Source organism: Sparus aurata, chromosome 12 (assembly GCF_900880675.1).
Source record: "Sparus aurata chromosome 12, fSpaAur1.1, whole genome shotgun sequence".
In the NCBI taxonomy this organism is placed as follows: Eukaryota; Metazoa; Chordata; class Actinopteri; order Spariformes; family Sparidae; genus Sparus; species Sparus aurata.
Window position 1 is genome coordinate 4,101,315 of NC_044198.1, and position 25,821 is coordinate 4,127,135.

The 25,821-nt window shown below is 42.7% G+C and overlaps 1 protein-coding gene across 2 annotated transcripts in view; it reads left to right on the forward strand.

Annotated features, from left to right (window-relative positions):
- pip5kl1 (phosphatidylinositol-4-phosphate 5-kinase-like 1) overlaps positions 1-25,821 on the forward strand; it is a 50,257-nt gene that overhangs the window by 17,034 nt on the left and 7,402 nt on the right. For both annotated transcript variants that reach the window (XM_030436811.1, XM_030436810.1), the window contains exons 3-9: positions 16,471-16,521; positions 16,656-16,810; positions 17,490-17,614; positions 18,487-18,521; positions 18,619-18,674; positions 18,790-18,902; positions 22,456-22,618. In XM_030436811.1, the coding sequence (XP_030292671.1) occupies positions 16,471-16,521; positions 16,656-16,810; positions 17,490-17,614; positions 18,487-18,521; positions 18,619-18,674; positions 18,790-18,902; positions 22,456-22,618 (698 nt within the window). The remainder of the gene's footprint in view (positions 1-16,470; positions 16,522-16,655; positions 16,811-17,489; positions 17,615-18,486; positions 18,522-18,618; positions 18,675-18,789; positions 18,903-22,455; positions 22,619-25,821) is intronic.

The window sequence follows — 25,821 nt, forward strand, 5'->3', positions numbered from 1 at the left end:
CACAGCGGACTGTGCGGGGGCCAATGGGTGCAGTGTGGGGGCCACAGCGGACTGTGCGGGGGCCAATGGGTGCTGTGAGGGGGCCACAGCGGGCTGTGCTGGGGCCTTTGTTGTTTCTTTGGGGGCTCCAGCATGCTCCTCCTCTTGGTGTGTTTGTAAATGCCTTATAAAGTGCAATCTATTTATAATTGTTGCTGCACAATAGCAGCAATGAAAGTGTGTTGCCATCCGACAACTTAAGCCACACTTGATCATTGTGAATTCTGTAAGAAAGGAATGAAGGGAACACGATTCATACTTGTGAAAAAATACTACTGTAATTAATTAATTTGTGTGATATGTAATAAGCACTTTTGTGTTTGACTGAGGAATGGCCTTCTATATGGTTGTCAACCATATGTTTTGCACCCATGTATTTACAGAAGGGACAGTGGAAAAGTTCACTGTTGGTGCATTTAGAAATGGGTGTTTCACCATCCAGGAGTATACTAATGTGTCTCTATATATCAGAGGGGAAAAGAATAGACATAATAGGCACAGCAATTAGAAATCCACAAGACAAAATATATTAAATAATTTTTCATCTCAACAACAAATGTTGTTCATGCCATGTCATGCTAACATGTACTATCTCAACAAGGAAGAGTGGATGATATGCTAACATGACAGCTAGAGTTGGACTGGGACAAAAAGTCAGCCGTGCCTGTTTTGGCCCAGACCAGCCCAATATAATTGATCAGATTTTTTTTATATACTAGCCTACTACTGGGATTTACCATTTGACTGTTATTCCATAAGGAGATTGAAATACAGGTTTATATCATTTCCCCCCAAAACACAGACAAATGAATCGGATATAAATATGAATCTAAGACTCAGAAAAGGAGATTTGAAATATAGGTTTATATCATTTCCCCCCCAAGAGCATAATATTTTCCCCTCAAAAGTACATTGTGCTGGACATAAATATTAATCTAAAATTCAGCATTTACTAATTTGTTAAACCTGCTTTACCTTATTCTTGCTACTTAGCAACTTAACTATCACAAAACCGTAACAAATGAATTGGATATAAATATTAATCTAAGACTCAGAAAAATACAGGTTTATATCATTTCCCCCCCAAAAGTATAATATTTTCCCCCCTAAAGTATAATTCCAAATTAGGAGTCCATACATAAAAACAAAGCCCATCATCAATGTGTAGAATGCATAAACTTACAGAGCATAACTTATTTTTCAACCTGCTTTACCTTATTCTTGCTACTTAGCATGTAATAACTATCCTTATTCTTGCTAACGTTTTACTTAGCATGTAATAGCTATCACAAAACCCTAACAAAACACTGACAAATGAATTGGATATAAATATTAATCTAAGACTCAGAAAAGGAGATTTAAAATACAGGTTTATATCATTTTTCCCCCAAAAGTATAATATTCCTCCCCCCACACTGCAAAAAAGTAAATACATACAGCATAACTTATTTTGAAATAAAATGATGTTACTTCCTTCTTTGTCTGTCACAAATATTGCAAAGTAGCACGTTAAAACACAATAAAAAACCTTGCTTACCTCCATTCTGCCAGCTGTACTGCCTCTTCTGTCCTGTACTGCTTTGTCTCTGTCAGACACATATTCTTCTTCAGGGGTTGTGCGCGATCTCTGCCACCAGATGGTGCCCGCACAATCAAACGTTTGACTCTGCCCACGTTGAGCCACTCCCCGATCTGCGTACTGCAGCCAGGGTTACTTGTGGCCGTGGCGGACTCAAACCGCAACCGGTGGGGATTGCCAGAAGGCAGAGCAAAACCAGATCGGAGCCGCAGCGGACCCCTATCCAGTGGAATCTGGGCCGACTCATTAGCCATTCTCATGGCTAAAAACAACACACAAAGAAGCTAACGTTAGCATTGGTCTTATACGAGCTACAAACATAGCCAAGTTGGCAAACCTTACATATTACATGAAAATAACAAATCCTCCTAAAACAAACAACTAATTACCTGTCGAACAGAAAGAGGGCAACCTCTGCATCACTTTTCAAGCCCTTCACATGCCCCAGTTGTCTCCACCACTCAAACGCCGCTCTGATGTTGACTCGCTCCGACTTCTTTCTTTATCCAGAGCCTTTTTCGTGGCAGCCTTTCCTGCCTCAGGCTTTCTTTTCCTTGCCTTTTTAGCGGGGTGAGCTGTAAGGCTGGCTGCATTTTCTCTGCCATCTTAACCAAACGAACGTCTTCTCCTGCAACTCCGTATTTCTGCAGAGGAGTGTGCTGAATATTTCCGGCATCAGTGAAACGTAACGTGTGCACGCATGGAGGAGGGAGGGACAGAACGAGACATGAAAGCATCTGACCAATCCGTGCTATCCGGGCCGGATGGCACGGATTGGTCAGCTTTTTCTCAGTCCTGCAGCTGCCACAGAGGTCCGATTATTTTCGTTCCTTTTTCTGAATACATAATGTATTGACTACTCTCAGGATAGCAGGATCATTTCACCCAGTATAACAAAATGTGTTTCTGAACAACATTACAGACCCTGGCTTTAACAGCGAGGGCGAGGGCAGGATACTCCCAGGACAAATATCTCACGTGACTTTTCCCGGCTTTTTATTTTAGAGTTATTTCTTATATGAGGCTCCTTTTTCAACTTCAAGGTCAATATTGTTTTTCGCTAACAACAAAACAACTAATTATCTGTGCATTTATATGGAACTAAGCTTTAGGAGTGTTCCACCTTAGCTTACCTCCATGTTAAGTCGCAATCAGAAATCGACACTTCTCCACTGCCATGACAGTGGTTAGTGGAACAAGCATATGCTAGCGCAAGTTGTTCAAAAACTGTTTTTAGTAAACTCTGTGTACACAAACAATGTTCTCATTGCTCATGTTCATGTGTAGAGACCCTGGTGTGTCAGGCCTGGGCTGAAGATAGGACTCGCAGAATTAAAGCAATTCAATCAAATTTTATTGCGAAATACATTTTCTTTACTTGAACTCTTTTAAGCAACGTGACTTGAAGAAATAGGCTATAAACCACAATCTCTAAACTGCTGATCAAGGAACATGAAACAAAACAAAAAACAGACTGAGGCAAAAGACCTCTAAAGAAAAAGGAAAAAATTTATAACAAAAATTCGCTCACTGCGGAGGGAAAATAAAATAGCAAGGAAAACTAAACTACTCTGGCACTAAGGCTATAAAGAACTTACAACAAAAATTCGCTCCAAAGAGGAGGAAGACAAGGGCTATAAACAAAACTACTCTATCAATATCTATGAAAGTTAAGAAACAAAAGGAGGCACTCCACCGGAGGCAAACAAAAGGGTTATAAACTTAAACTTTACTTTACTGAGAAAATTACAAACAAAAAGTCACTCACTTAAGAGGATCAAGAAAACAGAATTACAAACACAGTATCTTGGCGTAGTTGTAGTTGTAATTATGCCTTTACACAAAGGTTTGACTTGGGTACATTCACAAAAAAAAAGCCTAGAATGCATTTTGGTGAGAGTTTCGCTTTGTAGTCTGTGGTAAAGTGCCTGGTTAAAATGACTCAGTCTCCGTTCTGGTGAGTGGCTCTACCACTAATTGCCCATTTTCTTGGTGGGAAACATTTTTTAAGTAGTGGAAGAATTTTATGCCTCTTAAATACGTTATTGCCCTTAACATTCCAACTGTGGTATAATTTTCACATGCAGAATATATGTCAGCAAGAAGCAAATAGCACTGTCATGTAGGAAAAGAGCTGTCCTGAACAATGACCAAGCAATACTTAAATAACCAGAACCCAAACCAAAAAGCAAACAAGGCCAGATAAGTCAATAAAGTCTCATGTCTGGAAAAGCAACTGAAAAACGCCCACTGGTTATGGGCTCAGGGAGAAAAAAGAAAGTCAGAGCAGGGAAATCTTCTCATGGTCCCCTGCTCCTATCCCTAGTAAACAAGTGAGCAAACAAAGTTGAGTCTTACATGGCACCTTTAAATGATGTTACATGAAAATACAGAACATAATGTAACTTTGGACGTAAGCATCACAGACCACTGGACCTCTGTCGCACCCTTAACCTGAGATTAAAAATGATGTAAACTCTTGTGTTATAGCTGTAGCAAAAAAAACCCAAAACATCAGTGTAACAGAAAAAAGAAAAAGAGCACAAGGGTGCTGACATTAACGATCTAATAAGAGAGGCATTTTAAGGACTAAAGCTCAACAGAAACTTGTATTAGCTGCAGATAATGTAAAAAGAATTTTAGAGCATAGTATTGTCTAAAGTCAGAAGCTAAAAAACAAACTTAACAAGTGGAGAGTGTCTAATTTTTTGAACATGGCTCAGATTATAGCCAGGTTAGAAAAGGTCCATAAGAGCAACAAAAGGAAAATTCCCAGTGAAAAAATACAATAAAATCAAATTTGTGGAGGAGCCTGAAACAGATTTTCAACATATCATCTGTTTATTTGTATGTCTCACTGGTAATTGTGGTCCGATCAGCTTGTCCAGAAAGTGCCCAGCTTCTTCTGCATCCTTGTATCTGCGCTCCATTCTGTTGTGCTGCACAACAAGCCTTCACTCTTCAGGCTGCTGGCAATTTTGTCCAAGGTGTCTGTGAGTTTGGACAATTTCTGCTCCATAACTTCACCGACATTCCGGGTAACCTCCTGCACCAGCTCAGGCATACCCAAGGAGCGGACTTCCATGACATTTGTGTGTCGCGGCGCGTAGTCAACAATCTTCGATTGAGTTTGCCCCTTTCTAGCAGATTTTTCTCCGGTCTATACGAACTAACCTTTTCACTGCACACTTTGTCCTTGTGTGTTTTTTTAAGATACTTTCTCAGTTCAGTTCTCTGGAAATGTATGACATAATTATTGAGACATGATATGATATAGAAAAATACAATGACAGGAAATTTATCCATAGCTTACTCACCTTTATCTTTTCTTCCAATCTGCCAGTTGCACAAGTTAAGGCAGATTAAATGAAAGCATCTTGGTATGGCATCAAATCCTTTCCTGCACATCACTGGCGTGGTGCCAAATATCAAAGGCCACTGGGAATAGAAGAAGTTGAAATGCATGTTATGGAGCCCTCAAAGGACTTTTTTGTATCTTGTTTGCACACAATTAAAAAATATCACCTTTCAGGACTTACATATCCACAGAGCTGGTGGAGTGTACATCAGTTTGGAAATATTGGTACTGACAATCCCAAACATTTCACAAACAGTTTTTCAATTTAGAGATCGATATCCAAACTCACTAATTTGGGGTTAATGCGCGTTTTATTATCAACAGGGACACAGTAGAAAGTAACTACTCTATCACCTGGATCCAGTCTAAATAGTATACACTTGATAGTTACTAATGCCTGTCACAGTACGGCTCTATAAATATTTAAGTGTCCAGTGACCCCTTGAGAGTACCGATTGATGACTGCTCATGTGTGAGAGTAAACTAGTGATTCAAGTCTGTCTGGGCCTTTCGTAAAGTTCAAACAACAGCAACAGCAAAGTTCCACACTCTGAAAACATATTGCAGGTTTATGAGGGTTTTATACCAACTGTATGTTTTCAATGATAGCAGCCTGGATGTTCCTTGGTATCGTAAAGGACAGGAAATAAGCGGTATGACGCATGACAGATTCTGTTTGTGTGGCTGCTTCGATCTCACATACAACAGTGTTCTACAGCCACTGATTACTGGAATATTGCACTTCTTACTGGATCATTATGAAACTTTCATGTAAGACAGTGACTAAGACTTCTGTGAAAAAGTTTGCTGAATTCAGCTTGTATGTCACATCTGGTTGTTATGATTGATGACGTTTGCACATCAATTTATTTCTTTGGAACTGTTTCTTTTGTCACGAGTACTTTCACACAGAACGTGAATGTAATGTGGCAAAAAAGCATCGCTCTGGTGTCCTTCCTCGTATGCCCACATACGCACCAACCAATCAGGTCGTGTGGAATAGACAGCACCTCACAACTCCTGGCGGACCTGTTGAATGTTTGCGTTTCTCATCACTTTGTTTTATATGACAAAGGACTCACTTTGCTACCATGTGTTTCTTCTGTTTTCCCTGCTCACTATGTGTGTGTGTGTGTGTGTGTGTGTGTGCATTGATGTGCACAAGGGGGGGGGGCAAAAGACCTGCGCTAAAGTGCCCTCCTGGGAGCCAAAACGTGTGCTAAAGTGCCCTCTTGGGAGCCAAAAAAGCATGTCAAAGTGCCCTCTTGGTTGGCAAAACCCACTAAACTGCCCCCTTGGCTGGTTAAAACACAATAAACTGCCCTCTTGGGAGCTAAACAATGCGCTAAAGTGCCCTCTTGGGAGCCAAAACGTGTGCTAAAGTGCCCTCTTGGGAGCCAAAAAAGCGTGTCAAAGTACCCTCTTGGTTGGCAAAACACACTAAACTGCCCCCTTGGCTGGTTAAAACATGGTAAACTGCCCTCTTGGGAGCTAAAACATGCACTGAAGTGCCCTCTTGGGAGCCAAAACTATGCAAAAGTGCCCTTCTTTTCGCCCCTGCCCTTCAAAAAGTCTGTGCAACTGTGTGTGTGTGTGTGTGTGTGTGTGATGTGGGCATGGTGCACCTCTCACTCTCCTGGCACAAATGCGATAACCCCAAAATCCTCCTCTGTTGTTGGAGTGTTATTGAACTATTCCAGAATTTAATTGAACAAGTGTTCAACAGCTTTTGCAAATTTGAAGATTTGAAGATGATCTTTACAGGTGAGCTATTTTGTGTTGTTTATTCCTCACATCCCTGATGTGTAAAGAACTTCATCCAGTAACATCTTCCCTTGACGAACATCTTTCTCATCAATTGATGGCTGTGTTGGTGAGCTTGCTTGTGTGGAGAGACTCTAACAAAATTGTCAGTGTCTGGCTCTGCTGTAAATCAAGTATTTGTAGAGTGGCTAAACTCTCACTGCCAGAGAGTACCTATTAGAATGAAGATCAGGGGCTGTCCTGTATGTCAATAAGTACTCAGATGATGCGGCACAGAAACGATTGATAGATGAACGATATCACTGTGTAAATACCTAAATCATTGGTATTTACACAGTGATGTCATTACATAATTTGTCAACCAGACCATACTGACAAATATATTTTTCAATTGTTAAATACCCTGCTCATTATCATGAAGCAGGGTATTTCATCAAAGTGTGGGTTGGTGTTTTTGTGTTTCAACAGTCTTTCAAACTGATATCAGCTAATTCTACAAAAACTTTCAAATATTAGTGTTGACATGGGCTCAAAAAATCTTCTTAATGTAAAATGAATCCACTCAAACCCATTATGACTCGACAGTGCTGAATCCTCCAAAACAAAACTCGGAGATCAGGAGTTTTGTCTGTCAGTCAGATACTGCAGAGCTTTTAAAAATCAAACTTGTACTTTTTAGACCAACCATACAATCCCCAGTTCATAGATTTCTGGCCAGAAGGGAATCTGTATTGTTCTATTTCTATATGCTGTAGAAACAATGTTAAATCTATCTAAAATATATTGGAAAAGAGCTCCGATGGGTAATTGCAGCAGTTGTTTTCCTCCTTGTGAAAGTGTACAAACATGAGTGCTGAAAGGGGAAATCCCCTCCTGATTGAGGCCTTGAACCAGTGCTGCTGAATGAACAGTCACAGAGCAGGTCAACACACACTGCTGCTGCTTCACCCTAATCCCACTCAAACACACTCTGCTGACTCAACAGGCTAATGCATGACTGTCCTAGCTGTTGTGTTGTATAGAGGTACAAAAACACAAACACACACATGAGCACACACACGTCTGTGTGCGTGTGTGTGTTATAACAGCAGCTTCATGTAAAACTTTAGGATTTGATATTTATTCTCCAGGATTATGCTGCAAAGATTCAAACGTATTTAATGTAGCCGATATTTAAATTATGTGTACAACTAAACATTAAACCCATTCCACAACACCATTACTAAGGAGTCCCCTCTCTTTGCTGTCACAACAGCCTCCACTGTTGGTTTCAGATTATCCAATAAAGGTTGAACGTGGCAGCAGGGATTATCTCCTATTCAGCCACCAGAACATTAGTGAGGTCCAACACCTCACTGGCTTTGTGCACATCAGCATTGTCATGTTGCAACAGGACTGGCAGAAAAATGTCTGTCTCCAACCGAGAACAGGGATATATTCTCTTTATTCATGCTTTTAAAGTATATATATGCATACAGCACATCCCTAACATTTGCACTTTATTTCCATTTGCAACCATCCTGTTCAGTTTTCCTGTTTACTTCCTGTGCAGTCTAATGTATCGGTGCAATTATATTTAATCGCATAGACTGTATAGGCCTATACCACCACAACCCATGTGTATGCTACTTATAGGTGAAGTTAATTGTTCTTGGTTATTTGGATGTAGAAAGTGGAAAGAGTGCTTTTAGTCTTTATGTTTTTATTAGCAGTAGACTTTTATTTTGTATTTCTATTATTTTATTGTTTATTTCTATTTTCTAAATCTATAACTGAACAGCTGCTGTAATGCATGATATTCTCCAGTGACTAAAAGGCATATCATATCATAACAGGACAAACAGCACTAGCGCATTTTCCTCTTTCACCAGTCTTTATAGATGCCACGTTCTATCCACCAGACCATCAGTCACATGCCACATAGTGAGGTTTGATTTATCACTTTGCTTAAAGGATGTCCCATGTGCAGTATATTTCCACAACACCATTGTTAAACTCTATCGCATCTGGATTTGTAAATATCAACAGATTATTGGTTCTATGTCCTGACAACTGTTTCATGTTTCAAACTCTTGTATTAAAGGATAGAAAGAAGAGTATTTTACAACAACAGATGTTTCCTTTAAACTAACACAAATCCAGTCATGAAAACAAAACAAAAACAACCCCACCGACCCATAGACATAGGAACAAACAAGGATGGCCAGACCAGTCAAGAGAAAATTTAAAAAATAGATGAATTAATGAATTAATAGGCAGGGATAAGTAGGCGAGCGTAGTGTACTTCATTACAAGTTTTCAGCTTCCATATTTGCCACGGAAGTTGTCAGGTGGCAGAGAAGCATGCGGTTGATCATTTGATTAAACAGTAGATCTTATCCAGTTGTAAATAATACATAACATCTTGAATAACACCTTGAAATCCAGTGTCCATGTGTTGGAGATGAAGAGTCCTTCCATTCACATAAAATGAGCCTTCTGGCCAAAAGTAAGCAAAAAAGATACAATATCCACTTGGGTTCTACTTCAGTCAACTCCTGGAGGAGTTCCTGCACTTATTACCATGATGGACAGATGGAGAAAACAACGGTACAAACATTGTTGAAAAAAACTTTAAATATTAGATCCCCAAAATGTAATAGTTTTGGACATGACCAGAACACTGGGCATGAAATGGCTGAATACTGTTCTCAACTATCGCATGCAGGGTCAAGATCACTGCTAATCTTAGCTAACCTACCTCTGGACCGGTGGAGGTGATGTACATCTTAAACTGAACAACTTAAGGGTGAGGTCCCGTGATGCAGCGAGGGTAGACAGATGTGGCACTAGAGCTCCTGACAACACCCTGATAAAATCATCCTTTAACTAAATAATTACACCTGGACTCTTTACCAAAGCTGATTGTTGCATATAAAGAGGATGCTGGACGAGAGGATTTGCACTTAACTCTGTTTACTTTCAATCAAAACGAAACTTAAAACTTCAGACAACAACAGCTGCACACTACACATGCAGCGAGGCATTACCAACTGAACACTGATTCATTCGTCCTAAACGGACATAACATTTTCCCCTCTCTGGGGGGAATTCAAACATGAAAGGTAGACACAAAGTCCTTCAGGTGATCGGGCCGTGCCCTGGCACGCACCAGCCGTGGAGAACACACAGCTGCAGGTGGGGCAAACAGTGGCGTTGGGGCTGGGGGCCGGGGCGGCACCGATGGTGATGGGGGCACTGGGTGTGACGACGTGGGAATATCTTCAGACTGGCACCTTCTGAAGGCAGCTAGCGTGCCAGCGGGTGCCGTCATCAAGGAGGTATGTGGCCGGGCCCAGTCGGCGAGCCACTTTCTGTGGAGTGGACCAAAATGATGCCATCTTGTTCTCCCTGTGCGGTCGGCGAGCTCTGACCCAGTCTGTCACCGCGATATCAGGCACCCTGACCCTCTTTTTCTTGTCAAACCACTGTTTCATCCGCTTCTGACGCCGGGTGACTGAGGCTTTGACTGGTGTGAGTGAGGTCTGGGCTGCGATGGGGCGGAGCCTGTCCAGTGGTAGGTTTAACTCCCTACCCAGCATGAGTGAGGCTGGGGAGACCCCTGTGGTTGAATGCTGGGTAGCACGGTAGTGCAGCAGTGACAGACGTATGGCTTGTTTAAATGAACAGCCTTGGGCCTGATGTGCTCTGATGCCATTTTTTAGGGATTGATGGAAGCGTTCCACCCCACCATTTGCCTGCGGGTGATACAGGGCTGTGCGGATGTGTCGAATCCCTCTGTTCTCCAGGTATGAAGTGAACTCCGTAGATATAAACTGTGGGCCATTGTCGGTGGTAATGGTCTGTGGAAGGCCCCAGCGAGAGAAGAGGGACTCCAGGAAGTCCACAATGACTTGAGAGGTGACGGAGCCGGTGGTGGTCAGTTCGGGCTATTTGGAGTGTAAATCATATATCACGACCAGGAATCGCTGATAGTGGGGGGCACCATGGATCTCACCACATATGTCTAGTTGCAGGTGTTCCCATGGCTTTGAGGGCCAGGCCAGAGGTTGCAAGGGTGGTGGTGGTTGGCGGCCGGTTTTGCCACTCACAAGGCATGCTGGGCAGTCTTTTATAAGGGCCTCAATGTCTTTGTCTATGCCTGGCCACCACACCAGGTCGCGGCATCTCTGTTTAAGCTTCACTATGCCCAGGTGACCCTCATGTGCCATGGCCAGCACACGGGCGCGAAGGGCCCCTGGAATCACGGTGCAAAGCCCACGTGCCACACATGTATCATTCCAACACGAGAGCTCCTGCTTGACACAGGAAAATGCTAACAGCTCATCTGGCAATTCCCTTGGCCATCCCTGACGAATGTAGGTGCAGAGCTGGGAGATGACTGGATCCTGCTCTGAGGCTTCCTTCAGGTCCTGCAGAGTGACCGTGGACTCGAGTGGAGTGTGTAGCATGTGAATAATCTCACTTTCGATGTGGTTGACGCTGGTGGGCGGGGTCTGGGCAGGAACTGAGCGGGAGAGGAGGTCTGCGACAACATTATCCCGGCCAGGGGTAAACTGCAGAGTGTAATTGTACTGGCGGAGGCGGTCATACCAACGATGCAGTCTCAGCGGCTTATGACCGGTGCCGGTAGAGGAGAGCAGAGATGTCAAGGCCTGGTGGTCTGTTCTCAGCGTAAACTGGCGGCCATAAAGGTAAAGGTGCCACCTCTCACAAGCCCACATACAGGCGAGTGCCTCCCGCTCCCCAACTGAGTATCGTTGTTCGGTTTGGTTCAGAGCCCGGGAGGCGAAAGCAACGGGCCTCTCCACGCCGTTCTGCATTTGTGATAGCACAGCCCCTATTGCCATGGCTGAAGCGTCACAGGTTACCAGGGTGTGACTGGATATGTCAAAATGTGCCAACACAGGAGGTGAGGTAAGTTGGGCCTTGAGAGTTTGCACTGCCTCGGTGCATTCTGGCGACCAGACCCATGGCTCATCTCTCCGAAGCAGCTGGCACAGTGGGGCTGTTATAGCTGAATACTGAGGCATGAACTTCATGTAGTATCCCGTCATGCCCAGGAATGAAGCGAGCTGGGCGGCCGAGGTCGGTTCGGGAACGGAGAGGATGGCCTCCACATTGGATAGAAGGGGAGAGATGCCCTCCGCGGAAAGTCGGAAGCCTACATATTCGATAGCCGACACTGAAAAAACACATTTACTGCCATTGAGGGTTAGTCCGTGCTTGGCCAGGGCTGCGAATACACTTTGCAGGCGGCCGTCATGGATAGCAGTAGCAGCACCATGTACCACCACATCATCAAGGTAAATGACAACACCTGGTATACCTGCCAGCACTGAGGTCATGACCTTTCGAAAGCAGGAGGGGGCGGAGCTAAGGCCAAACGGCATCCTCGTGTAGCGGAAAACACCAAGGTGTGTGACGAAGGCCGTCAGGTTTCTGCTTTCGGGGTGGAGGGGCACCTGGAGATAGCCCTCTCTGGGATCCAGTTTTGAAAAGACGGTGGAGCCGTGAAATTGTGCCGTGAGCTCCTCAGACGTGGGTAGCGGGTATCTGTCCGGGATGACTGCTTTGTTCGCTGCGCGGAGGTCCACACATACACGCAGAGCCCCTGATTTCTTTCTGACAACAACCAAATTTGAAATCCATAGTGATGCGTCAACCGGCTCGATGATACCGGCATCCAGCAGCCGCTGCAGCTCAACAGACACTCCATCCCTCAGGGCCAGTGGAATACGGCGTAGTGGCTGGACAACCGGGGTCACGGAGGGGTCAATGAGGGGTTGATGGGCGAAAGCAGACAGACAGCCTAGCCCTTCAAACAGTGATGCCCACTTCTGATGCGGTCTGGCAGTGACAGTCATTATGGCAGCCCCCCCTGTGTCAATGAGTGAAAATCCCAATGCCATGAACAAACCCAGTCCCATTAAATTCGCCCCTCGACGGGCCACATTGAAGACAAAGGAGGGCAAGACTCTAGTGCCATGGCTAACAGACACTGTAATGGATCCCACCAGGTCAATTTTTGAGTCACCATACCCATGTAGGACAGCAGTGGGTGTGGACAGTGGATGGGAACGGAAGAACTTATGGTACGTACTGGCATTCAGCAGGGAGACACTTGCGCCTGTGTCATACACACGTCATTTATTTTCACTGTGCATGACTTGAACTGCATGGGCCCTGATGTTACATGGCGGATTATGGTGGGTGAACCACGGGGGTGTGTCCATCCGATCTGGAGGGGGCAGAGCGGCACATTTTTGCGAAGCGATTTTTTTTTCCACAGTTGCGACATGTTTGGTCATTAGCTGGACAGTTCTGGGCTCTGGTGGCATGTGTGCTTGATCCACAGTTACCGCAGGAAAGCTGCCTTTGACGCTGACGCTGCCCTTGTTGTCTTGTGAGATGCATGACTGGGTCTGGGGCTGTGTCTGGTACCTCCAAACTTGCACTGGATGACTGCTGCTGCTGCTCATATGACGGTGCCCTTATTTGTGCTGCTTGGCTTAGTGATGAATCTGTCCTTGTTAATTTCGCTGCACATTCAGCTGCACTTTCAATTTGGAATGCAATGGCAACAGCCTTAGTCAGTGTTAGATCATCTGATTCAAGTAGCAGCGTCTCCCTAATTTTAGGAAATGTAGTGTGCTCAATCAGTTGATCACGTATCATCTCCTCTGTCAATGCGCCAAATTTACAATGGCTGGCTAAACCTCTCAGGTTGGAGACGTATTGATGGACGGACTCACCAGGGAGTTGATGTCTTTGCCTGAACACAAACCGTCCCAATAAAACACTCTGTGGGGCAGCAAACTGGTCTTTTAAAAGTTTCACTGTCCCTGCATAGTCTGTATTTGTCCAGTCGCTGATTAGCGTTTCCAGCACGCGTTGTCCTTCGACTCCTAAACAGTGCTTCAGCAATGCTGTTTTCCGAGCTGCGCTGACGTCGGCAAGTCCTGTGGCTTGAAGATACGTTTCAAAAGACTGATGCCAGCGATTCCACGGTACTGTAGGCTCACCGGGAAGTGCGAGGAAAGGAGGTGGAGGAGGAAGAGAAAATTCAGCCATTCTCGTCGCCAAATGTTGCATATAAAGAGGACGCTGGACGAGAGGATTTGCACTTAACTCTGTTTACTTTCAATCAAAACGAAACTTAAAACTTCAGACAACAACAGCTGCACACTACACATGCAGCGAGGCATTACCAAATGAACACTGGTTCATTCGTCCTAAATGGACATAACACTGATATTAAGTGCATGGATACCAGGCCCAAAAAAACACATCAACTCCATAAATCCTTCACCCACAACGGATTTAGAAGATGCTAATGCTAACTTCAGCCATCCATATGCTGACAACCAAGAAAGGCGGAGGAAAGAAAAACACATGTGAAAACTTGGCCCACATTCTCAGAGAGATGAAACAGGGAAATCAAAAACTCGCTGCCCAACTTGATTCTAAGATGACTGAAATAACGGCATCACAACTTTGGATAAAACCATAACCGGTCTGGTCACAAGAGTCACAGAGACAGAGGACTGTATCAGCGCCACTGAAGACACACTAGTGGGTCTGAATAAAATCGTGCTTCACCTACGCAAACAGAATGATTACCTGCTTGAAGAAGTTGATCAATTAGAAAACTATAGCAGGTTCAACAACATCTGAATCAAAACTCATCCGGAAGGTTGTGAAGGTATGACTCGGTGAAGATTCTCACTGGCTGCCTTCCCTCTACCCCCTATTCCCATGACCACCACCAGATGAAGTACAGAAACACCACTCAACACAACGGCGCACCAGTTTTCTTATTCCCTGATGTGAGCACTAATGTCGCTAAACACCAAAAAGAATTTGACCGGGTGAAGAAAAAGCTGACAGCAAGGAAGATACCTTTGGCACTACTCCATCTAGCATCTAACATTGAGGATCACCCACGACGGCCAGCTGCAATTCCTATAAACACAGTAAGAAGCCATGACACTACTTAACAAACTGTCTCCTGCCCATGAGAGCGAACCTGAGTGAGCAGGTGCTGTGACACAGGCGCCTGGGACAGTCAAGCTACTTTGGATACTTTTGCTAGTCCCTGCCTGTCTTGTCTCATTATACAGTACCACTTCTCAATGTAAGAGGTGATAATCTGACAGCCCTCATAGTTGCAGCTGGGAGATGTATGTAGACGTGAGTTTGCTACTTGGTCTAACAAGTGAACACAAAAAAATAAATAAATAAACTCACACTATGTCAAGAAAGATTATTACACTTTTTTTCAGACTCTACAGAAAAATACAAATGCACCTTCTGAAGGAAAGTTTCTCCACCTTTTACCAAACTAACACAGGCTCAATTTCTTCCCTGACTCTTAATTCACACTAAACATCTGTGAAATCAAACTCAACAAAACAGTCTTGGTGCATCTTTCAGCAATCCCTTCTGGTTTGGTCCCAATAAATCCTCAGTTCAGTAAGATCTGAAAATATCCTGTCTCTTCACCTCATTTTCACCCGCTGCTGATGTCTGACTCTCTCTCTCTCTCTCCTCTGCCACTTAATGCCTCTCCTGTCCCCACCTGTCATGTCTTCTCATCCCGGAGTCATAGTCCTGGTCAGAGCTCCTGTAAATCACCTCTGTATTGTATCCCCTGTTATCAGACTGGCAGCTATTGGTCTCAGAGGCTGTATCCAGTCCTCCTGCCTGTCAGACTCCCCCTGTGATAAGAGGTCACAGTCCAGGCAGACTCCGGTCAACTAATAGGGCCACTTAGCCCCACAGCTAACTGAACCACATGCTAGTTGCTGTAGCCAAAGATAGCTACAGCAGAATATGAAAGTGTTTTTTCTGTCCCCTGTAGCTTTGAGTTTACCTTTGAATTCTGGACATTTTCTTCATTGGATTAATGAATGAATGGTATTTTAATACATAATGCAAAAAACTTGAAGGGTTCAAAGTACTACAAAGTACTGAACACTGCTTAAGTCACTGGATACATGTATAGTACATGTACTTCGCTCAAAATGATTTTCATCCCACAATCGGGGGGGGGGGGGGTTTCACACTTATGTGCACATGCAATAAACTCTGTATATTTTACTGTGAACATATTTTATTTATGTAAATAATGCATATATGTGAAATATAAGCTGCTCAACACAACGGGAACACGTTAATCACAGATCAGGTCTTTGAAAGTCTTTACATTGTATAATTTCTTGAGAACAAAATTATGTAACAGTGGTCAGTGGAAACCAAAATCAACAAACCACTGAGGGCTGGAAGTGAAATATTTAAATCACAGGCTGATCCTAACAGCAGTCAGGGTACTGTTGGCTACTGTTGGCTAGAGGACGTCGGGCCCTCAAGCCACCCTCCTGGAGTCATAACGCAGGGCTCTGGCAGTGCTCTGGCAGTGCTCCCCCTGTTCCTCCTCGCACGAAGAACCAGATACTGGTCCTGCTGCTGGGTTGCCCTTCTATGGTCACATCCAGCTGTCTTTGTGTGACGGCTGGTCTCCTGGTCTCTCCTCCATGTTCTTGAGACTGAGCTTGGAGACACAGCATAACTTCTTGTCACCACATGTATGGATGTGCATTAGGGTGGGATTAGGGTGCATGTGATCTTGTGCTTCCTAAATGGACCGATTGATATCCCTGAAGTTTAATTGACTTTAATTGACCTAATTTCATTCTCACTAACATCTTTCCTCTTTGTCCTGCTCTAGAATGAACTGTCAGATGATGATTATAGATTAGAGGTCACACAGATCCATAAGGTAAGTGGATGTGTCTGTGTCTCAATCATTAAAAGAACTCATACTTTTAATGTATGAAAAAGTACCCCATATTCAGTTGTGCGCACGTGTGTGTGTGCGTGTGTGTGTGTGTGTGTGTGTGTGTGTGTGTGTAGGATTTCACAATGGAGACATTTGCTGGCCCGGTGTTTGCTAGCCTGCGTGGCTCTTTAGGAATGACAGAGCAGGAGTATCAGCACTCACTCTGCTCTGAAAACTGCTATCTCCAGTTCATCAGCAACTCCAAGAGCAAGGCTGACTTCTTCCTGACGTGAGTCATTCCTATACACACTTTTTGGACAGAAATCTTACTTGCCTAAGACCAAAATATATCCATAACCATAATTATATACCAAACCCTAACTCTAACCCAAGGCTGGCCACACAGGATGCTTGTGAGCTGTGTGGCATCTGTGTTGCTGAGCTGCTGCTGCTCACGCCTGTGTGTGTGTGTGTCCCCACAGGCAGCGTTGCTGCTGCAGCATGGCCCCTGCCTGCCCACTCTGTTTACATGGAGTTTGACTTTTGCTGAGAACTAGAACGTGCGTAGTGGTAGAAATAGGCAAGACTCTGTATCTCTAAGTGTGAGTCCTGCAGCCAGTGTGTCCGTTCGAACCTGTTTATATGGACGCCACATTGAAAGTGAGAAGCTAGGCCATGCACACTCACCGCTCACACAGCCACTGTGGTCAGCCCGTAACACTTTTGCCAGAAATATTCAATTTACATCTGCAAAATGACTAAGGTGTACTGAGGTGTGCAAAAACCTGCTTCTATTATTTTACAGTAAAAAAGGCTGTTAGTTGTAATCCTGATTGACACATTTAATGTCTAAATCCAGTATTTAATCTCAAAATATAACATCAAAATAACAAGGTATCATGCTAAAAGGCCCAGGGTTTGGGCTGTTGACTCGTTGATCCACTTACTCTTTACTTTTGATCTTCTAGAAATGATAAACGCTTCTTTCTGAAGACCCAGAACAAAAGGGAAATCAAATTCCTTCTGTCCAACCTGAAGATCTACATGGAACACCTGAGGAAATATCCTCATTCACTGCTTGTCAAGTTCCTAGGTACACACATCACACAGAGACACACCTGCACACACAGGAAGACATTGTATTTGGCCAATCTAAACAAAGCAGAGAGTGAGCACGTTATGTTTCAGAACAAAAAAAATTCTATTAATATTTATTTAAAGGTCTATTTTACCAAAGATTAAACTTGTAATAGTGTAAATTTCACATGTGTTTCACCAGTGTGTCACATCACATGTGTGTCTAATGTGTCTGTTTGGGTTACAATAAACCTCAATGTTGCATGCTGCTTTTCTGACCACACACACAATCTCACATTCAACAGAACACTTTTATTGCAATAAATTGTCCATGTTCAGTGGAGAAAGAAGTCTTGAGATCCTTTACACTAAGTGGTAAAACTACCAGTGACACACTGTAAAAATCATTTAATTACAAATAATCAAGTGTACAGCTGTGTAGTTTAGCTGAGTGGTTCCCAACCAATGGCACCAGGCTCCTCCAAAGGGTCGCAACATTCTACACTTTTATTTTGTATCAAACTTAATCCAAAGATAGTTTGCAATGTGAAAACAGCTGCTTTTAGTTACGAACCTATGAGCAAACATCACCCGACTCTGCTGCTTCTCTCACCTCTATGGAGCTCTGTGAGCTAAATTAGCTGGTTTTAGGACACATTAAGTACGAATGATTCCATCTAGCTGGTGGACATAGTGGAGCATTTTGTGGACTTAGTGAAGCATTTTGCGTCTAAAGAGCCAGATATTTTGTCAGGAGTTGGTGGAGAACAAAATCTCAGCTAAAAACAGTGAATATTGGACTTTGATTGATAAGGTGGCCAGAAACTAAACTAAAATGAATGCTAATACGTGTTTGTGGACTGAACTATTTCTCAACGTTTTTTCAAGGTGTTCACAGGATCAAAATCCCGCACAAACGAAAGGTACAGATCACATTTAATCAATGCTCTGTGGCATTATGATTATAGGATGTTACATGGTATTATAAAGCACATCTCCTTTTCCACTTGTCGTTTGCAGAAATACTTCATTGTTATGCAAAGTGTGTTTTATCCTGATGATCGAATCAGTGCCAGGTAAGCTTGGTTTGCTTGTCCCCAAATAGCAAAGCATGTGTAGTATGGTATTAACAACACAGAAACAGACGGTGTCGCCTGTCTGTCGAGCCTTATTAGTGTTATGTGTTGCCAGGTATGACATTAAGGGCTGTGAGGTGAGTCGTTGGACAGAGCCAGCACCAGAAGGAAGCCAGATTATTGTGGTTCTCAAAGACCTCAATTTTGAAGGGCAGTACATCACACTGGGTAAGAAAAAAGAATATAATGTTTACTTTGTGCTGTGAGTCAGGTGAAGCTGTGTAGAGGTTGGTAAGGGTTGCAGGATGTCACTGCCTTCAGGCCAATCATATATTGTTTTTAAAGCTAACCCTACATAAGAATAGGTCATCTCACAAATTATAATACCAGACAATAAGTGGCAACGTATCAACAGACTAACCGCTACATCTGCTAACTGTAGCTGCTGTTAGCTAGTTAGCTCTGTTAGCTGTGCAACTAGCGGTCTGAATTTGGCAGTGGTAAAATGAGAAAGGACAGTAGATATCTCTTCAGCGCAGTACATTCACACCTGTTGTTTCCTCCAATTCTATGGTTTGTTAATTTTTTTATCGTTTAAACAAAAATTCTGGCAATATCTCAAATTTTATAGGCCTTCAAACTCCACACATTCGATAGGCTACTTATTTAAAGAGGTTATATTCTACTTTTTGGGGTTTTGCCTTGACTCTATTGTGTTATGTCGCTTCTGTAGCAGCTTTATTTTAGATCAAACTGCCTTGCTCAGCATGATCCACCCTACTCTGCGTCTTATTGGCTACATCCTGACCCATTAGTAATGCACATGTGGAACTCCCATCAAAGATTGAACAGAGGTCTCACTCTGTAGCTAAAATGGAGCGTTCACGACACAGTGTGAAAAGGGATGCTGCAGCAATACACCATATGAGAAAAGATGTGTTTTGAAAATAAAGTATGTAAACCTATTCTATTAGGACCCATCAATAAAAGTATGAACCTGAAAATGTGCATAATGTGGTCTTTTGAAATATTTTAAAGCTGAAATACATAAACAAATAGTTCACTTACAATGCTGACACACACTGACACCAACTGAACTTTGAGATGACCTTTGTCCACACCGATTTAATGATCGAATAGAGCTATAGAGAGCTGAAGTCACGCCCCTTCCTGTTTGCCCCATGTGACCTTATTTTAGAAAAAACTTTGTTAGTTTGGTAGTGAATGAAGATAGAAAAATAATTGTTTGATCCAGTGTGACTCACACATACACTGAACAAAAATATGAACGCAACACTTTTGTTTTTGTTCCCATTTTTCATGAGCTGAACTCAAAGATCTAGAACTTTTTCTATATTCACAAAAGATCCATTTCTCTCAGATATTGTTCTCAAATCTGTCTAAATCTGTGTTAGTGAGCACTTCTCCTTTGCCAAGATAATCCATCCAACCTCACAGGTGTGGCATATCAAGATGCTGATTAGACAGCATGAATATTGCACAGGCGTGCCTTAGGCTGGCCACAATAAAAGGCCACTCTGAAATGTGCAGTTTTGCTTTAATGGGGGGTCTGGGGGGGGGGTCCGAAAACCAGTCACTATCTGGTGTGACCACCATTTGCCTCACATCTCCTTCACATAGAGTTGATCAGGTTGTTGATTGTGGCCTGTGAAATGTTGGTCCACTCCTCTTCAATGGCTGTGTGAAGTTGCTGGATATTGGCTGGAACTGGAACACGCTGTTGTATACGTATCATATACGTGTCGTATCAAGAGCATCCCAAACATGCTCAGTGGGTGACATGTCCAGTGAGTATGCTGGCCATGCAAGAACTGGGATGTTTTCAGCTTCCAGGAATTGTGTACAGATCCTTGCAACATGGGGATGTGCATTATCATGCTGCAAAATGAGGTGATGGTCGTGGTTGAATGGCACAACAATGGGCATCAGGATCTCGTCACGGTATCTCTGTGCATTCAAAATGCCATCAATAAAATGCACCTGTGTTCTTGGTCCATAACATACGCCCGCCCATACCATAACCCCACCGCCACCATGGGCCACTCTATCCACAACGTTGACATCAACAAACCGCTCATCCACACAATGCCCCACACGCTGTCTGCCATCTGCCCTGAACAGTGAAAACCGGGATTCATCCGTGAAGAGAACACTTCTCCAACGTGCCGGACGCCATCGAATGTGAGCATTTGCCCGCTCAAGTCGGTTACGACGATGAACTGGAGTCAGGTCGAGACCCTGATGAGGATGACGAGCATGCAGATGAGCTTCCCTGAGACGGTTTCTGACAGTTTATGCAGAAATTCTTTGGTTATGCAAACCGATTGTTGCATCAAAACTTGCGACATCTGTGTCATTGTGCTGTGTGATAAAACTGAACATTTCAGAGCAGCCTTTTATTGTGGCCAGTTCTTGCATGGCCAGCATACTCACCGGACATGTCACCCATCGAGCATGTTTGGGATGCTCTGGATACGACACGTATACGATACGAATACGATAGCGTGTTCCAGTTGCTGCCAATATCCAGCAACTTCACACAGCCATTGAAGAGGAGTGGACCAACATTCCACAGGCCACAATCAACAACCTGATCAACTCTATGTGAAGGAGACGTGAGGCAAATGGTGGTCACACCAGATACTGACTGGTTTTCTGACCCCCCCAAATAAAGCAAAGCTGCACATTTCAGAGTGGCCTTTTATTGTGGCCAGCCTAAGGCACATCTGTGCAATATTCATGCTGTCTAATCAGCATGTTGATATGCCACACCTGTGAGGTGGGATGCATTATCTCGGCAAAGTGCTCACTAACAGATTTAGACAGATTTGTGAACAATATTTGAGAGAAATGGATCTTTTGTGTATACAGAAAAAGTTTTAGATCTTTGAGTTCAGCTCATGAAAAATGGGAGCAAAAACAAAAGTGTTGCATTTATATTTTTGTTCAGTGTATGATACTTGTCAATGAAAAAAAAAATTAACTTGAGTAAGTCTCAGTTTGCCATTTAACTAATGAAATATCAGAAATATCAGTAAAATAAGCCATTATAAAGACTAAACAGCCAACAATCTTGTCAGTGATGTCATCTCGTTGAACACTCACCAAAACGTAAACATTGTAGAGCTGCTCCTGTATATCAGCAGCTCACAGAGCTGACCAACTCTCCTTTCGAATAACTGCAGTTGTCAATATGAGCAGATTTATTTTGATTTTCACCTTTGTAAATACTTTTGCTGTGCCCAGTTGGTGGCCATGTTGGTGTTGGTGATGTGTATTGACTGAGATGTAGTTACTGAGTGTTTTAACACAAAAGAAAGTGAGATTTGACTTTATTTGCGACAACTAAGACTATATTAACTTGGAAAATTATCTTTTAAATTCATAAACATCATATGTGCTCAAAAAAATATTTGTCTCTCTCCATTCACTACCACACAATGTTTTTTGGGCTCGCTGGTAAGCATGTTAACTCAGTAGACATCTATAAAACACAGTACATCGATGTCATGTTATTGATTTAGCTGATTTTTGAATGTTTTAAACTGAAGTTGCTACGTGTTATGCCTTTAAAGCTGTGCCAAGATGCATTTTTTCATCTAAGATGAATGTCTTGCAAACTTATAGTTCAAATAAATCTCAATCAAATAAGTGTGTCATAGGTTGTATGCCTTTGGTTTTATTCATATATTAAACATACTGTATGTGTGCTGTGCAATTGTGTTTGAGTTGTGATGTTATGTGGTTCGCGTGTGTGCAGACCAGCAGCGACCCTGGCTCCTTCGGCAGGTGGAAATTGACACACACTTCCTCCGGAGGCTCAATGTGTTGGACTACAGTCTCCTCCTGGCCCATCAGCCCTTGCACCATGATGAACGCCACCAGAGTCTCTCCTTCGCTACTCTCATCATGAGAACCAAAAAGTCAGTGTCGTAAAGTTGTTATCCTAACCTTTTAATGACAGGGTTTCACAGTTTTCTTTACTAGATGCTGTATTGTTTTGCAGTCAGACATAGTCCAGTCATTTATTGCAATTGAGACAATTCAAGGCTACTTTTTGCACATAAGTAGGTCATGGTAAGCTAGTTCTGGTAGGTCATGGTCAGATACAGATACAGATAAAAAGTCAATGGCGAAAACACCTGAGGGATCGCATCGCCAAGCAGGTGGCTTCAGAAATGGAAAGCCAGAAGAGGGACATGAGCAAAAGCCAGAGAATGTAAGAGCTAAGACAAAGGGTCAGCAGGCATTGTCTAGTCTAGGAGGTGTGTTTTAGAGGGAGGAGGATCTTTTGGAGAAGATAGATAATAACTTTTTTAGGAACCAACTATGTTGTCGCAATGTTCCTAATTGGACTGTAGCTCACTGTTTGAACATTAGGTGTCGCTGTAATACCAGGCTATGGGCTCAGGTTTAAAGGTAGGAAAGAAACTGTTGACGTCATTGTGTTTGACCCATGAAGGTCAAAGGGGTTTTTGACCACTGTGTTTATTGGTCACGCTGTAAGCTGAGTGTTTGGTCCTTGATGGAAACTGGAAATAGACATTGTTGACATTTATGCGCAGTGGAAGAAATGAAGAGATTCTTATGCTGCTATTGGAGGACAGCCTGTGGATTCTGTGAGGAAAGCAACACAGAGCCTACAGTAATCAAACTGAAAGTGAGGCGCGTCAACCAGGTCACTCCTGTGTTAGACACCTCAGTAGCTAAGTAATAGGCTAGCTTCTACAAGGCAGAAAAGTCGGTAAATTGGTGTAGAGTATGTGAGTGAATCTTATTTTATCTGCAGTCTAAAGCACAATATGATAACCATGGAACTCCTGCAGGACTAATACGGCGATAACTGCTGAATAATCAAAAAATAATCTTTATTTAAACAAACTGCTGTTAACATTTTTATGTAGCCCATAAAAAAAACCCAATATATACTGACACACAGTGAAGAACTAACAATCATTTTCCTTTTCTTTTTCTTGGGTGTCACATCAGGTGTGTGGTATCAGGTTCACTCAACCCTGCACTGATACACAACAAATGCAACTAGAAATATTGTATTGATCAGTGTCAGGCGTCACCACATCACCTACACCTATGCATAACTTAGAGTTAATTTTGGTAAGGTATAGTGTTGGTGTGCACCGCATGCATGCGTACGCCTTAGATTGAAGCATGGGCACGGCACAGGTGATAACGATGACATGTTCATGTTTCACCAAAATGAAACACACATCACCTACACCACATATGTGAGATACTAGTGTGGCCATTGTAAGTTTATGGAAATTGTAGGTGCAATGTCAGACATTGGTGAGATGGCACAGGTATTATCAGGCGCTGGTGAGGCGTTCAAGATACTGGGGTGCATTTTTTTGTTACTTTATATGCACCATATTTCTGCTCCATGACATCCCTTTTCCTCTCAGTGTGTGTGTGTGTGCGTGTGTCAAGCTGGATGGCGTCAAGCTAGTTTTTAATTCCTGTTTCAGTACAAACATTTACCCACCGGTGCGGTGGAGAGCCTTTCCGAGATTTGCTAAGAAGAACTGTCTGCTCTCACCACCCGTCTGTGGTTCTTAGGGTGGTTAGAGCAGACAGTATTAACCAACACATTAGTTTTGGTCTCTTTCATAGGATTTACTGACAGTGACTGTAAATACCCCATTCTTTTCCCTGAATTACAACGAATCCTTTTGAATGTGCTGATGTCAAGTGAAAGTGCAACTTCTTGACATTTCTATTTTTGTGACGAATTTCTCTAAATCTTTAAAATAAAAATGTTATACATGCAAAAAAGGGGAAAATGTATTTTAAGTCTCAAAGCCAGATTCACACACGTGCGCGCACAGACACACACACACACACACACACACACACACACACACACATACTGAGAACTGAGTTGGCTGATCAGACTGGTGCATTTGATATCCTTTGGATCCTAAACCAAACTGTTAACCAAACTGCTCACACATGTAACATAATGTTATTTTATCATTTTATGTAGTAGTAGTAGTGTGACCTGAGGGTACAACATGTGGTGCAATATATCATTATCTAATTAATCTCTAATTAATTCGAGCACATGTCTCACCTTCAAGAAAACTATGATGACAAGAGAGAAATCTCTTTAAATTGCACTGACAAGTGTACCAACTTTTTTACTTAGAACATTTGTAACACATGGGCAAATGATGGGTTTTCATAATTTTTAGCTACATAAATGCCAATTAAATATCTCCCAAATTGTCACATTCTATCTCTCTGTTCCCTCCTCCAGCCATATTCCCATTTTCTCAAACCCACTCATTGTTGGTCATGACCAGATGTGATTTGACTATTTGACCTGTCACAGTCACCTCACTGCCACACTTACTCACTCCATCCTGCCCTGCAGTTACCCATTTTGCTCCAGTCTAGTTCGGTATGAGTTGGGTACAACAGGAAACATGTAACAAAAGATCCCCAATCCATCAGGCTAGATTTGATTATTTTGTTTTCTACTGACAGCTATTTACTTACAGTTTATTTCACATCCTTAAGACAGACATTTTTAAAATTGAATCTAAAAATATAATAAAACAAACGAAAAGTTAGTTTATAAATAGACTTGGTTGCCTTTCAGACAAAAGCAAATAAATAATTACAGATCATAAAGAGGTTATGTATCTAAGTCATTGTAAAGCCACGGTAAACAGTAATGAACTGAAAGTTTACCAGGCCTCAGATATTTAGGAAGCGCGTTCTAGCGGTGGAGAGCAGGGAAACAAAATGCTTCTCAACTTGCTTGGTGGTGCGTTAAAATGAAACTCTCGCCAACATGCAACCAAGGCTTTATTTGTGATTGAATATGAGTCAAACCTTTGGGTAAATGCATAATTATGACGATAGAGGCACTTTTAAGATTTACCGTAGTTTAGGGCAAGCTAATTATGAACGGGAGTGCTAGGGGCATAGATACGATAGCATCAAAATCGCTATTTTTAAAACACTAAGAAGGCTCGACACAACATGAAACTTTGCTCGTAGCATCACCAGGGTCTCTACACATGAACACGAGCATTGAGAACATTGTTTGTGTACACAGAGTTTATGAAAAAGAAGGTTTTTAAAGTGTCGATCCACAAGT